A 13,093-nucleotide genomic window follows, 5' to 3' on the forward strand; every position below is an offset into this window, starting at 1 on the left:
GTTAGAAGAAGCGTGCTACACCTATGAGTATGTTCAGAAGGCCGTTATTATCTACCGTATTGACATGGTAAATATGGCCTTCAGCTTGTATGCCTCGGCATCCCTTTGTAACTCTGTGGGAGTCCTGTTGTGCATTCAAACAAAACCCACATTACTTGTTACCGGGGCGCAGGTGATATTTCTGAACTGGGGGGGACCAAGCTGTCAGCTCAATAAGTTATTTTTGTGTAATTTGGGCTTTAACTAGCACTCAAATAGTTACTTTCGTGAAAGTCTATGGGCCAATGGTTTGCACAAAAAAGCCATTGGAGAATTATTATCTGAAATCATGGATAAACAACAATGAACATTGGTAAACAAAGGCCGACCTGATCAACACTAGCCATATATGATGAAACTGTTTTTTCTTGTTTTCTTTATGCCCTATGCCAAATATGTTTTATTTAAACATTGGTGTATAAACTCAGAAGTGTAAACAACAGCATATTTCCATAAATTAAAATAAGTATGTATACTGTAAATGAAATTCACATTTTAAATGACAGAAGTTGTACTATTAGGAATTCCCTATAGTGCAGCCAAACAAATTTACTGTCATCAGGAATCCCGCAAGCCAGGAGGATAATGTTAACGTTTTAAATCTTATAATTTCACAACAGTTGCTTGGAGTGAGTGAAAGACGTGTCTTATGGTGTGTTCAATTTACAATGAAAGTCAGAACTTAGAGCTCAGAACAACGTAACCCCAAAGTTGTGTGCTCCCAGAGCTTCCCGGCCTCACAAATGTGCAACAAAACATGTAAATACTGTTTACGTGAGAAGCAGATAGCATGAATTCAATGTCTGGCTGGTGAATCTAAGGGGGTCATGTCAACCCCATCCCTAGTGCCATCTTCGCGCATGCTTGTTTCTAAGATATGTGGTTAGGGTTAGGAAAAGCTCATGGTTTGTGTTAAAACACAAATGTTTATGGCGTTAGGTTTAGGAATTACGAGTCAATGGGTCAATTTACTCTCATCAACAGGTTTCTATATCTTCCGGAAAGTTATGCACCACAATTCCAGCGACTGGAAGTGGACCACAGTGGTTCAGTTTAGGCTACAAAAGATGACACTGAGGGTTAGGCATCCAAACGACGGTTAGGATTAGAAAAAATCTTGCGGTTTGGCTTAGCACTTCTGGGACATAAACACTGCCGGTCCCCGGGTGACAGTCCTGTGTCTTAGTTATATACTATGTCACCTAATTTCGATCTTTGCTCTGGACGTAATTTCTACAGTAATAAATATGTGGATTACACACAGATTACAGTGTATTTTTTTCCGTAGATATACAGTATGTCTGAACAGTGAAGGAGAACAGCCTGCTTAGGTTTAGGAAAAGATCGTAGTTTGGGTTAGAGTACTAGAAAGCGTCATGTAAGTTAACTTAAAAAGTCACGGTTGACTGACAACGAAGCAGATAGGTGATCCAGCTTACCAATAGAACAGATGCTATGGTCCTCATGATGGTGATAAGCAACTGACGCCCATTCAATCCGCTGTTAACGGCCGAATCGGCTGCTTTAATTGTGTTTTGGTCGAAGATGGTTCAGCATAGTGTGGGGATGTTGATGAACATATTGGCGAGTGTAGGAATTAAACCCGTGACTTTTCAAGAACAGGGCCGTCTCTCTGACAACAGCATCTGAAAGATTTGGTGGTTTCAGAAGGCAAACATCTCATAGATTCTGCCACCTGTTCACCATTTAGGGGACTACAGGTGTTTCTGCCAGCCATTTAAGGGCGTGTCCAGACTTTTTTGACTGGAGTGCCCCAATAGGGGCATTGACTTATGCAGGGGTGGCATGTAGCACACACGTTTTCATAACATTAAACTCTTAACGTTCCAACTGGCCCACCGACTATTTGTCTTTCAGAGGCTGTAGTGAGCCCGGTTGTAAATCTAGAGTGAAGATGTTTGTTAAATGCCCTAGGTCTCTAGTTCGTGGATGTAACGTTTCATGAGTCTGTGATTATCCTGGTCACAACAGATCATTACACAGTGATCTCAAGTTTCAAAACATGCTCTCATTACAATTGATGAAAACGACTTGTGCTAATCTCTTATAATTCCAGAAGATGCATAGAGAAAATAACCCGAAGAGCCTTAGTCGTCCTTACAAGAATATATGGTTTAATAGACAGATCTGATCAGAGAAACATCTTGGTACAGCATGTTGCATCGTCACATTTATGAGTAACCTCCTCTGTTATAGACAGAGAGCGATCCCTGGGCCCAAGCCTCTATTATCTGTTATCACCATAATAAAAACAAACCCCCATACACACATTTAAGAGGAGACAGCCATCGCTCCACTCAGGCATGTAAACCCCCATATTTAAGATATCATCAGCATATTATATATATATTTTTAACAACAATAAAATGGCTCCTATCTTGACTAACATCATCACGCATAAATACAGTTGAGTCTCAGCTTTACAGTCAGACCCAATTTGTGACATTCATGACATTTATGGACCCCGGTATGCATAAAATTTCAAGTACTCCATTTTAGAAATTACACATTCTTCCTTCATGAGAAAAACTGCATCTTTTTTGCCCCAAACTGTCTGGATTATCATAAAGTGGGCATGTCTGTAAAGGGGAGACTTGTGGATACCAGTAAAACACATTTTCATTCAGATAGGGACCCCTTTGAAAATGGCCATGCCAGTGTCCCCTGGACAACATTTAGCTTAACTTTGCAGCATTATTTAGCCTCCTTCCAGAAAGGTTAGCATGAGGTGGTTGGTACTGATGGATTCCTTAGATCATTTAATTTATTTTGACATCAGTAGCTCTCTAGCTTTAAGCTAGACCCTGTTTAAGCCTCTTAAAGACGACCACATGGGTCTCTGACTGGGGTGGGGTCCCCCCAGGTGCCACCTCTTAGAATCGCCCCTGCAGCCACTTGATATACAAGGTGCCTTTTTAGGTTGTTTTCCATCCTATAAGATTGATTTGGAGAGACAAAAAGGTACAAGTGGAGACAGTTTTATCTGTGCTGTCCAGTGGGTTATAATATATTTTATTTGTCTATAATAATATTCAGTGTGCTAATTAAAACAAAATGTGTCATAAAATGACAAACAAGGGTGGACATTTTGAAATGTGCAGGGAAACCACATACCACCATGTTATCATGGGTCTTTTTGATGACATTTTTTAGCAGATAAATAATCCTCAAATGGGAATCTGAAAGACTCAGACAGAAAAAGGGCCTAAGCGAAATCTCTTAAACGGATAATGGTGATGGACACAGTGATTTACACAGGGAGAGGTTTAGCTTTGACCTTTTCCCATGCTTTCAGTTTTCACTCATCTGACTGTAGTTCAGCTTGTCTGTCTGCACGCCTGACCATCATATCTGCTATATGTCTGTCTGACGGGGCTTGGTTACCTGATCTTATGGGTTATCCTGACAAATGGGTTTCTTTCTCTCTTTTTGTTTTTAGTATTTCTTACACTAGTAGAAGTATGTACAGTACAAGTATGTTTCACTTCATAGCAAGTGATACACCACATAAATCCACTGGCATTTACATTTAAGGGTACTTATGCAGTGCACCAGATTTACTTATATCTCCCAGAAGCATTGCACATTATATCCACACATCAGTTCAGAAACTGTCACCTCTATCCATAAAGGGTGTAGTCAAAAATTGCATTTTGATTTCCCACAGATGCGCCCCAACTGTGAAAAAGTATTCCGAAGTGACACTTGCATTCTGCTTTGCTGCTATTTTGTTTTTTTCAGGGCCATTGCTAATACGTACCTCTACTACCATAACCCTACAACCCCACTGCAGGCTTTAGCTTATGTAATGGGAGTGGTTTGATGTTTGTAGTGAGGATTAGTGCTGCTGTCTCAAAATGAAAACTCTAAATATCTATCTTGGAAGCCTGCCCCGCACCACTGCTGATACAATACTGATTGGACATACTAATGAGGGAGTGTGCCCTGCACTTGGGATTGCATGGTGCTGCAACTTCTCTACAACTCTTAATTCTTAGGGACTGTATGAAAAATTGATGACAGTGGAGAAGGGTGAGAACAGAGGATTCGGCTGAGGGTAGTCTCAGTTTTTGGGAGGGAGAGCAGAGAGACGGAGGGACTTTTCATTTTTCTCAACATAATTTTATGTTTTATTTCATTCTTCCTACAGATTAATTCAAAAATAATTAAATGATGATTTTATTAATATATTAAGATTATAGGGCGTTGTATTAATTTTGTTAAATTGTTTTGAGAAATTGTGACAGAGTATTATCTTTTTTCTCTGTAAATCAAATAAAGGGCAAAAAAAAAACATTAAAAAAAGTGAAACATACAGTTCTGGCCCCCCTCCCCCCTTCTGACACCGGTAATTTCCATACCTTCCCTTATTATTATTATTATTATTAATATTATTATTATTACTCTCTCTCCTCATGCCAATCACAAACACAGAAACTCCTCCAACACACAAGTGCTGAAATGGTTGAACAACAATATATCAATAATTCATAAAATAACCAATTTCAACTTCTCCACAGTCCCTCTTGCCCCATGCTTTCTCTTTCTTACTGCTGGCTTCCACAAATCATTATATTGAGGTGTGAGGTAGTAACAGAGGCTACTGTGCAATAATATGAACACACATTTACTTTGAATCCTCTGCAACTAGTGAAGGGATAGATGAAAGGATATAGATAGCAGAGGTCAAACAAACATGCAGCATTTACAGATTTTGTGAAGTGTTGTGTCCTTAGAGTGAAAAACAGACAGATGGTTTTCAACCTAGAAATAGAGCAAACAGTCGTGCACATTTGTTAAAGAGACTATTATGAATTCAGCCTGGGGGTTAGCGCGTGATAGAAACGCTGTGCCTCTGTGATGTTTCCGCAGCTTTGATCTCTCCATGTAAACTCTTTCCGTGCCTCATGCCCGTGGTTGCCTCGTGCCCGCGGTAGCCTCGGCCTGGGTTACAGGCCCATATGATTTGAAAGTGCTTCCTGTTTGGCCTCCGGGCAGAGTCACTGAAATCATTGTGGCATGCCAGTTGTGAAGCAGATTCTTCTTACAACTGTAGGCCCGGGGTTGAGGGCTTTACATATACAGAAGTCCTTTTCTTCAATACAACTGTGACAGGTTCACACTGAAAATGATGAGGAGGACAACTTAATCTGCTCTTGTCATAAAGCGTGTAACTTAGTCTGACAGAGGCTCGTATATTCTAGTGTTTCCATGTAATGCGCTGATTTCACTTAAACACTTTAAATGGGTTTCATTTAGAAGGAATCATCACCAACAGCCTGTACAGTAGGGGTGTCCAACCCTGCTCCTGGAGGGCCACTGGCCTGCAAAGGTGCATTTCCTTTACGGTCATTAGAGTCACTCAAGCGGCCATTTTTTTCCCCTGGGAGAGCAGGGCCAAAAAACGGGGGCTCAAACCCCTAAGAGAAGCCTGGTTGCTGATTGGACGTAGCTCTCAGAGGGATGAGACATGTGGTAGAACGGATGCCACAACAACAAGTTAAAGTATAGTAGACGCTTTTATCCGGTGGTGTAGAAGAACGCAACACAGAAAATGATCCTGCTTTAACATATCCAGTCTAACGATTATCAAACCTGTGACAAGCTTCAGCTGCTTGATAAAGAGCACACCATTATAACCAGGTGTGTTGGAGCAGAGAATAACCTGAAACATGCAGGACAGTGGCTCTCCAGGACACCCCTGCTCTACAGTCTCAGAGGTCTTTCAGCACCATGGAGAGCGACATGCTCGTATTGGAGAAGCAGCAGAGTGCCCCACTGAATATTTGAATTACTCAGGCATTACTGATGAGGATGGTATATACTTTCAAAGAATCATGAATAAGCTAAAATGTCCCACACTGCTTTACATCATAGACTTGGCTGTGCCTGAATCCAATTGCTCCCAGCTAATCAAAAATCAAAATTAGCAATAGAGACAAAACTGTTTTCTGGAACATGTTTTTTGCTGCTGTAATGTTGAGCATTTTAACATGGGCCTCTATGGGGATTTGCTCTGTTTAGGAGCCGGTCTGAAGTGGCCACCGAATTAACTGCAGTTTATGCCACTTCCATCTTGGCTTACTTTCTCAGACCTGGAGGTTGCCACTTGCCAGTTTCATTGTGTTATAAACTAGTTTGGTCTAATGCTTTAGAGCTATGGCTCTTAACTAGTCCTAACCTGTAGTAAGTTCAAGAGGAAAACACACATAAGTTGTTTGCTTCCAAACACAAGAGAGAGTAGGTTGAGGTATGTTAGCTCACCCAGATAGCAGGCATTTGGTAGCTTAGCCACATAGCTCGTTCCTTGCTACTTCAGTTCAGTTTAGATTCAATTCAATTTTATTTACAGTGCCAAATGGTAAAAATGGTAAATGGACTTGTACTTATATAGCGCCTTTCTAGTCATCTGACTACTCAAGGCGCTTTCACAGTGTCCGTCACATTCACCCATTCACACAGACATTCACACTGATGGCAGTGGACATCTACATACCATCTAATCTAATGTAACCATTCACACCACATTTACACACCCATGCGCAGCACGGGGAGCAATTCAGGGTTCAGTGTCTTGCCCAAGGACACTTCGACATGTCGACCGGGGGGAGATGGGGATCGAACCACCAATCTCTCGAACAGAGGACGACCCACACTGTCACCAAGCCACAGCCGCCCAAATCATAACAGAAGTTATCTCAGGACACTTTACAGAGTAGGTAAAGACCACACTCTATGAATTATTTATGATTTACATAGACCCAACAATTCCCCCGTAGAGTACGGTGGCGTTGAATACCTTCACTATAACAGGCAGGAACGTCAGACAGACCCAGCTCTGTGGAAGACGGACATCTGTCTGCACCGGTTGGGGAGGAAGAAAAGGAGAGAGAAAGAGAGAAAAGACGGACAGATGGACAGAGAGAGACACACTTCCAGTAACTATAATAATATCTATAGTAATATGAATATGACTTATATGTTATGGCAGTTTCACTGTGAAACAGCAGAATAGTAGAAACAAGCACAGCTAAGGTTATAGAATATAATAGCAGCAGGAAGCGTCATGCAGGACCACGGCAGCAGGCACCACCACGATCAGCAGAGACCTGAGAGACGGAAAAGCATAAACAACTCCGGGGAAGAAGTTGAATAAGTAACATGCAGGTTGTTGTTAGATCCTCAATTACAATAGTGCAGATGATCCTGGGCTGGAATGCTTAGAACATGTGTGGTGGTCTGAGCAGCGTCCTCACAAGCTAGCATCTCTGAGCATCTTTCGTGTTGTCCTCGTCTGCACTTCCGGCTAACTTCCAGCCACCATTTTGGAACATGGAAACAGCCCACGAGAGAAATATTACAGCTAGCTTAAACGAATTCAGTCTGATACAACAGCCCTGTGATAAAACTATTGAAGAGAGGCGTCCATTCAACTTGATGGTCATTTTGTAGGCTGTAATTTGTGCTGATGTTGAACCGTTTTGTGTTATATTGAGATGTTTATTTACTATAATGCTAAAACTATATAAAAGGTCTAATCTTTTCCTTGACAAAATATTTATTGGGATGAGTGAAATCTGAGGTTATAGCAAGACCCAGATACTTAATAATTCGATTAGTAAAGAATAGGGGTAGGATTAGACGAGCAGTTCTTCCTACTCCTTTTTGAACATTTATTTACAAATGTATGTCGTTTATTTGTTCATGGTTATAATTGGCTATTTTGCTGTAGTTGTTTATATATGATATACAGTCAGAAAGCAGTTAGCTTTACTAAGCATAAAGATTGGAAAGAAGAGGAAACAGTTGTAAAGCTCAATGATTTCTACAGCAATCCGTTTTCTCATTATAAGCATCAACTTTTTAGTAACTGTAGAATGAGAAAAATAACCTGTAGCAGGGAGGTTTTTCATCCTCTGACTGATTCTACCTATTTTTGCACTGTCAGCAAAAATACTGTCACAAAGAAACACAGGTGATGATGTGTCTCCGGATACTTAGGACTGTCTCTGTTCTTTGTTGTCCTCTGTCTCACTCTCCTGCTCAAGCATGCTGCCGGCCATTTAATGAAATGGTAATCTTGTCACGCTGTTGCACGAGTGTTTGTGCGTGTGTGTATGTGTGTTCTTTGATCTGCCTGTCGTATGGTCATCCAGCTGTTTACTGACATGATTACAAAGACCTGGCCAGATGTGCTGGCCAGATGTCTATGACACCGGCTCTGTGTGTGTGTGATTTTGTGTGGGTGTGTGTGAGGGATAAGAGGCAGCATATTGTCCTAATGACAAGGGCAGGTTCAGAAACAACACCACTTCTCACACAAGCTCTTTTTAACAGCACTGTGGATGTGCTTACTGTGCCTCTGTCAGTGTGTCCTAGAACGTAAGCAAGAATATGATTGGCTTATAAGATTGGCTCCGTTCAGCACTTCCCACTTCACTGACACTTGAGCCCACAAGGGAAATGTTTGTGCGTGCGTGTGTGTGTGTGTATGTGTGTGTGTATGTGTGTGTGTTTGCGAGAGAGACAGAGAACATGGTTGCAGTCCTTATATGGTCACGGAGTTTGGTTAAAACAAGTGCGCTTGCTACAGAATGAATCAGAGTGCTGTTACATCAGAGGACCGGGCAGGCGGCATGGATCACTTGCGCTCCTATTGGAACACACACACTTCCGTTTGAGTGTGTGTGTGTTAGAGAGAGAGAGAAATGATAGAAACACACACTCAGATGGCCTACTTTTCAGAAACATGGGGATGTTAGGACTATTATGCAGCAGCGAGTGCTGGTAGTGCAGACACACGGAGTGACTGAATGGGAGTGGATGGACAGAGAAGAGGAAGTCAGTCCCATGTACAGTACTACTCCTCAACTGATTACTCTGTCAAATGACCCTGTTACGGTGCTCAGGGGTGAAAAAAAAATGCTGTTTGGCTCTTATTGACCCCCACAAACACACAAAAACACACACACTCACACAATATATTTAAAGTCAAATACAAGAAAAAAACTAGCCTCACCCACATTATATTAAGAGAAAAGAATAAACCAATCACTCTCGCTTTTTAACGGAGGCAGGGAGGTAAACCAGACTTTCCTTTCTCAAACCAAACAGTCTTTATCCTTTAGATCTGTTGTGTTGTAAAACCGAAAAACATTTCAAAAAACACTTCCTGTTAGAGCTAATAAGAGATAACTGTATGATTTACATTTTGTGTGATTGATTTGCTAAAGATGAGCAGCTAGTTTAACTACAGTGCACTTAATGAGAACAAACTGTGGCTGCAGCTGGCCCTGATAGAAGATCTGGCTACCTGTGCATGTCTATTGTTGTTAGTGGAAACCATGGGGACTGGAAAGCACACTAGTTTTTGGCTGTCTGCTAAAATACTTGATATTTTTAGTTTCTTTTTTTTACCTCAGTTAATGGTAAAAAATTACGAATGAAGAAGTTTTTATTGTAGCACAAGTCAACTATATGCTTAGACTTTGTAGGGGGCAGTGACAAGACGTAGACAGATACATTTACACTTCAGATCAAGCATAGGTCCTCCCCTTTGTATCGCTTGTTCAACTCAGAGATGGTCACAAGTCACATTTTGCAAGTCAGAGTCATGTCTCAAGTCTCTGAGGGAAGCAGCAAGTCGGAATCAAGTCTCTTATAGTTTTAAGAAATAATAATATAGAGTTGGAGTGCAACCGTATATTATAATTACACAGGTTCCCAACTAATGACACTTTCTAATCAAGTGTAAATAAAGAAAGTCTGCTGCTCCCTTTACCTGAACTAATTACAGACACACCTGAAACTCCAGGTCCTGCTCTCATTGGAGGACTTGAAAGAAGTTTGAAATAACCTGGAGACAGACACGCCTGGCTGTAGATATTCTGCATGATAGATTTTCATATATATTTGCTGTTTTCACTTGTTATTTGATATATTTTATTGTATTATTGTCATGTATTTTGTATTGGCTGCTCATTGTGTTTGTCAGAAACGTCGTCAGCCGTGCTGCTGTCTGTCTCAGGACACTCTGTTTAATGTCAGCAGCTCTTTCTGTGAAATAAATAAAAATCCTCCAGCCTCTCAAACGCAGGTTAAATGTTAAAGCTAATAACGCAGAAACATTAATGTTTTGGAATCAACAATCAACCTGTAAGGTAAACTTGCCTTTAGCTGCATTAATAATTAACATGTTTTTCTCCCGGTTTAGCAGCGTTAGCAGCAGATGGAGGCAGCACCGGCAAGAAAACACTTTTCAAAAATATGTAATGTAATGAACGCCAATCTAAAAGTTAACCTCTCACAAAGCTAACATTAGTAACTGGGACACGGCCCTTACCTTTCATAAAGCAGTTTATCTCACCCTATTTTAACCGTTTGCATTTGCATTGCTGAGTATCCAATCAGTGGAGTTGTGAAATGATTAATAAACAATATTTAATTCAGCTGGTTGTGTGGAAGTATTGGCATACTTTTGTGATTGTTTCAAAAAACTTTTAAAATATTATCTTTCCCCAAGCTCAAAGCTGGTCGCGGACCTGCATCAAAGAGTAGTTGCACTATTATTCATCTAAGAATTCTGTTGTTCTGTGTAAAATAAAGTTAAATAATCAGAGTGAGGCTCCTACAGAGAAAATATTTATAGAGAATTGATCCTTTTTCTCTTCTTTCTTTAGGAACATTTCAAGGCCAGTGGGTTGGCGGGATGAGGCACGGCTATGGAGTTCGCCAGAGTGTCCCCTATGGCATGGCGGCTGTCATCCGCTCCCCGCTCCGTACCTCCATAAACTCTCTTCGCTCCGGTTCGGAGCACAGCAATGGTACAGCTCTGCTGGACCGGACTGGGGCAGTGGTTCCTGGTGCTCCTCCTGTTCCTGGCACTTTGACAACCAGTGTTTCCATGTGCAGCACGGGCAGCAGCGGCAGCAGCCCTGCTGTGTCTCGTGGAGGTTTTGTGCTGACGGCACACAGCGAGGCTGAGCTGCTGAAGGGGAAGAGAAAAGGCGGGCTCTTCCGTAGATCCATCCTGTCCGGGCTCAAGCTGAGGAAGTCTGAGTCCAGGAGCTCTTTGGCCTCCCAGAGGTCTAAACAGAGCTCATTCAGGAGTGAGGCAGGGATGAGTACTGTGTCTTCTGCTGCATCTGATATCAACTCTACGATCAGGTACTAACAGGAGAAGATGATGGCTCTACTGCAGGTTAGGTAGAGGTATGGTCTACTAGTAAGAGAGGTTGAGGTTTTGAAGAGAATCACAAGGATACAATGAAAGGCAACCCTGTGCCCTATACATCCATAGATTCAGCACCTCACAGTTTACTTCCAATGGCAATATTCACTAACTTGACTCCTCCAGATGGATTGATTTGCATAATTGGCATTTGCTCAGCATATCCATCTGGGAACTATCTGTTAGAGATCTTTTGGGAAATACTGGCTGCTGATTGGACATATCATCTGTTTATCAACACCTATGTTGGTGATAGACAGGCCAAATCAACCAATCAGATCAATGAAGCGTATGAAGTACTAACTGAGCGTCCAGGCAAAGTAAACAACATTTCAGTAAAGGATATTTCCCGTTTGTGTGACGTGAATTTACGGATAAAAGACACAATTTCAGGTGTCCAGTCCATATTCCAACAGAAGGATCCAAGAGAAAAAAGAGTTAGTGAGCTCCATAGCTGCGCTCAGCTCATCCATGGAAGCCGCCATGTTTTTTACACTGAACAGTCACTTCTCATTGCGTCACACTTCAAGCCGCCTCAAAACCAACCCTGATTGGTTCGGGCGCTTGGCAAACTTCTCCAAATTTTCTCTGCCGCAGGTTACCAAACTGATCTGTGAGTAAAATACAATGGAGCTCGCGATATCAGGAATGCAAGCAACCACACAAGTAACAGTAACTATAATAATAGTTAAAGTAACGTAAATATGACTTACATGTTATGGCAGTTAATATAGCAGAACAGCAAGAAACAGGCACAGCCAAGGTGATAACATGAGAATGACAATAACAATTGTAGTGGTAAATATGAAGTGGAATTGGTAACAGGTCAGTATGTTGGACAGCTGGCTTTATAGAAATAATTCATTGTGTTATCTTAAAAGAACAGCAGCATCTTTTACTTGAATGTGTTAAAGCAATTGCATGTCATTGGAGACACTTGGTGTAGAATTCCAAGTATGCTGAATTGAGGTGACTTATTTTTAAAGGCAGCAATTACTCGATGACAGGAGTCAGCTACTCTTAACCCTGTTTGTTGGCAAACCTTCTCAGGTCTGATTTATTATTGGCGAAGCTGACAAGGAGAGAAACCTTTTTTCCGGGCTACTGCTGTAAACGTACAAAAAAGGCAGCTGAGGGCTAATGTGATGAATGCAAGATCAGATACAACATTTATTATTCATTTGTATGTAATGTATTGCAATTAATACATTATTTACTGGTATCTTTAATATTCTTATCATGTGAACATATAGCAATAAATCTTATACTGGTGTACTAAAGGGAAGTAGAGATATGATCAATTGACCAGAGGAAGCAAGATGAAAACAAACTTGTGTGAAACAAGTTATTCCAGAACAACTTCAAAAGGACCATGAGGGAGTGTTGTATACCAAGGATTGGCATCATAGGCAGGGTCAAGTTTAATCGGGGGAAATACCTGTGAAGCGTTGTGACTGTATTGTCTGTAAGTAAGTTCTTGAGATGCAAGTTCTTCATAAGATATTCTTAAAAAGGATGTAGCACATAACAGCTTCACTACTTATGTTCTTACCTTTCACAATAAGCCTTACAGTCTATACTGCATCACTGCTTATCAGACAGCAAACCGCTAATGGCTAGTTCCTACTACAGGACATTAGCCTTTATTTCCCACGCTCCCCGTGAAAAGACAGGGAGCATGGCATCGATTTGGTGTTCACAAGTCAGTGCTCGATTGCATTGTGTGGACTGTTCAGGGCCTTCAACGCATTCCAGATATCTGTCAGTCTAAATATCTGGACCTGTCTGGGACTTTGTCTGCTT

General features: G+C 41.3%; 1 protein-coding gene across 1 annotated transcript in view; it reads left to right on the forward strand.

Moving 5' to 3' along the window:
* The window catches only part of jph3b (junctophilin 3b), a gene marked incomplete at both ends in the record, with an annotated part of 60,249 nt that overhangs the window by 10,288 nt on the left and 36,868 nt on the right, over positions 1-13,093 (forward strand). Inside the window, one exon of the mRNA XM_083917127.1 lies at positions 10,740-11,226. Coding sequence (XP_083773253.1) covers positions 10,740-11,226 — 487 coding nt within the window. The remainder of the gene's footprint in view (positions 1-10,739; positions 11,227-13,093) is intronic.

Source organism: Echiichthys vipera, assembly GCF_963691815.1.
Source record: "Echiichthys vipera genome assembly, chromosome: 7".
NCBI lineage: Eukaryota > Metazoa > Chordata > Actinopteri > Perciformes > Trachinidae > Echiichthys > Echiichthys vipera.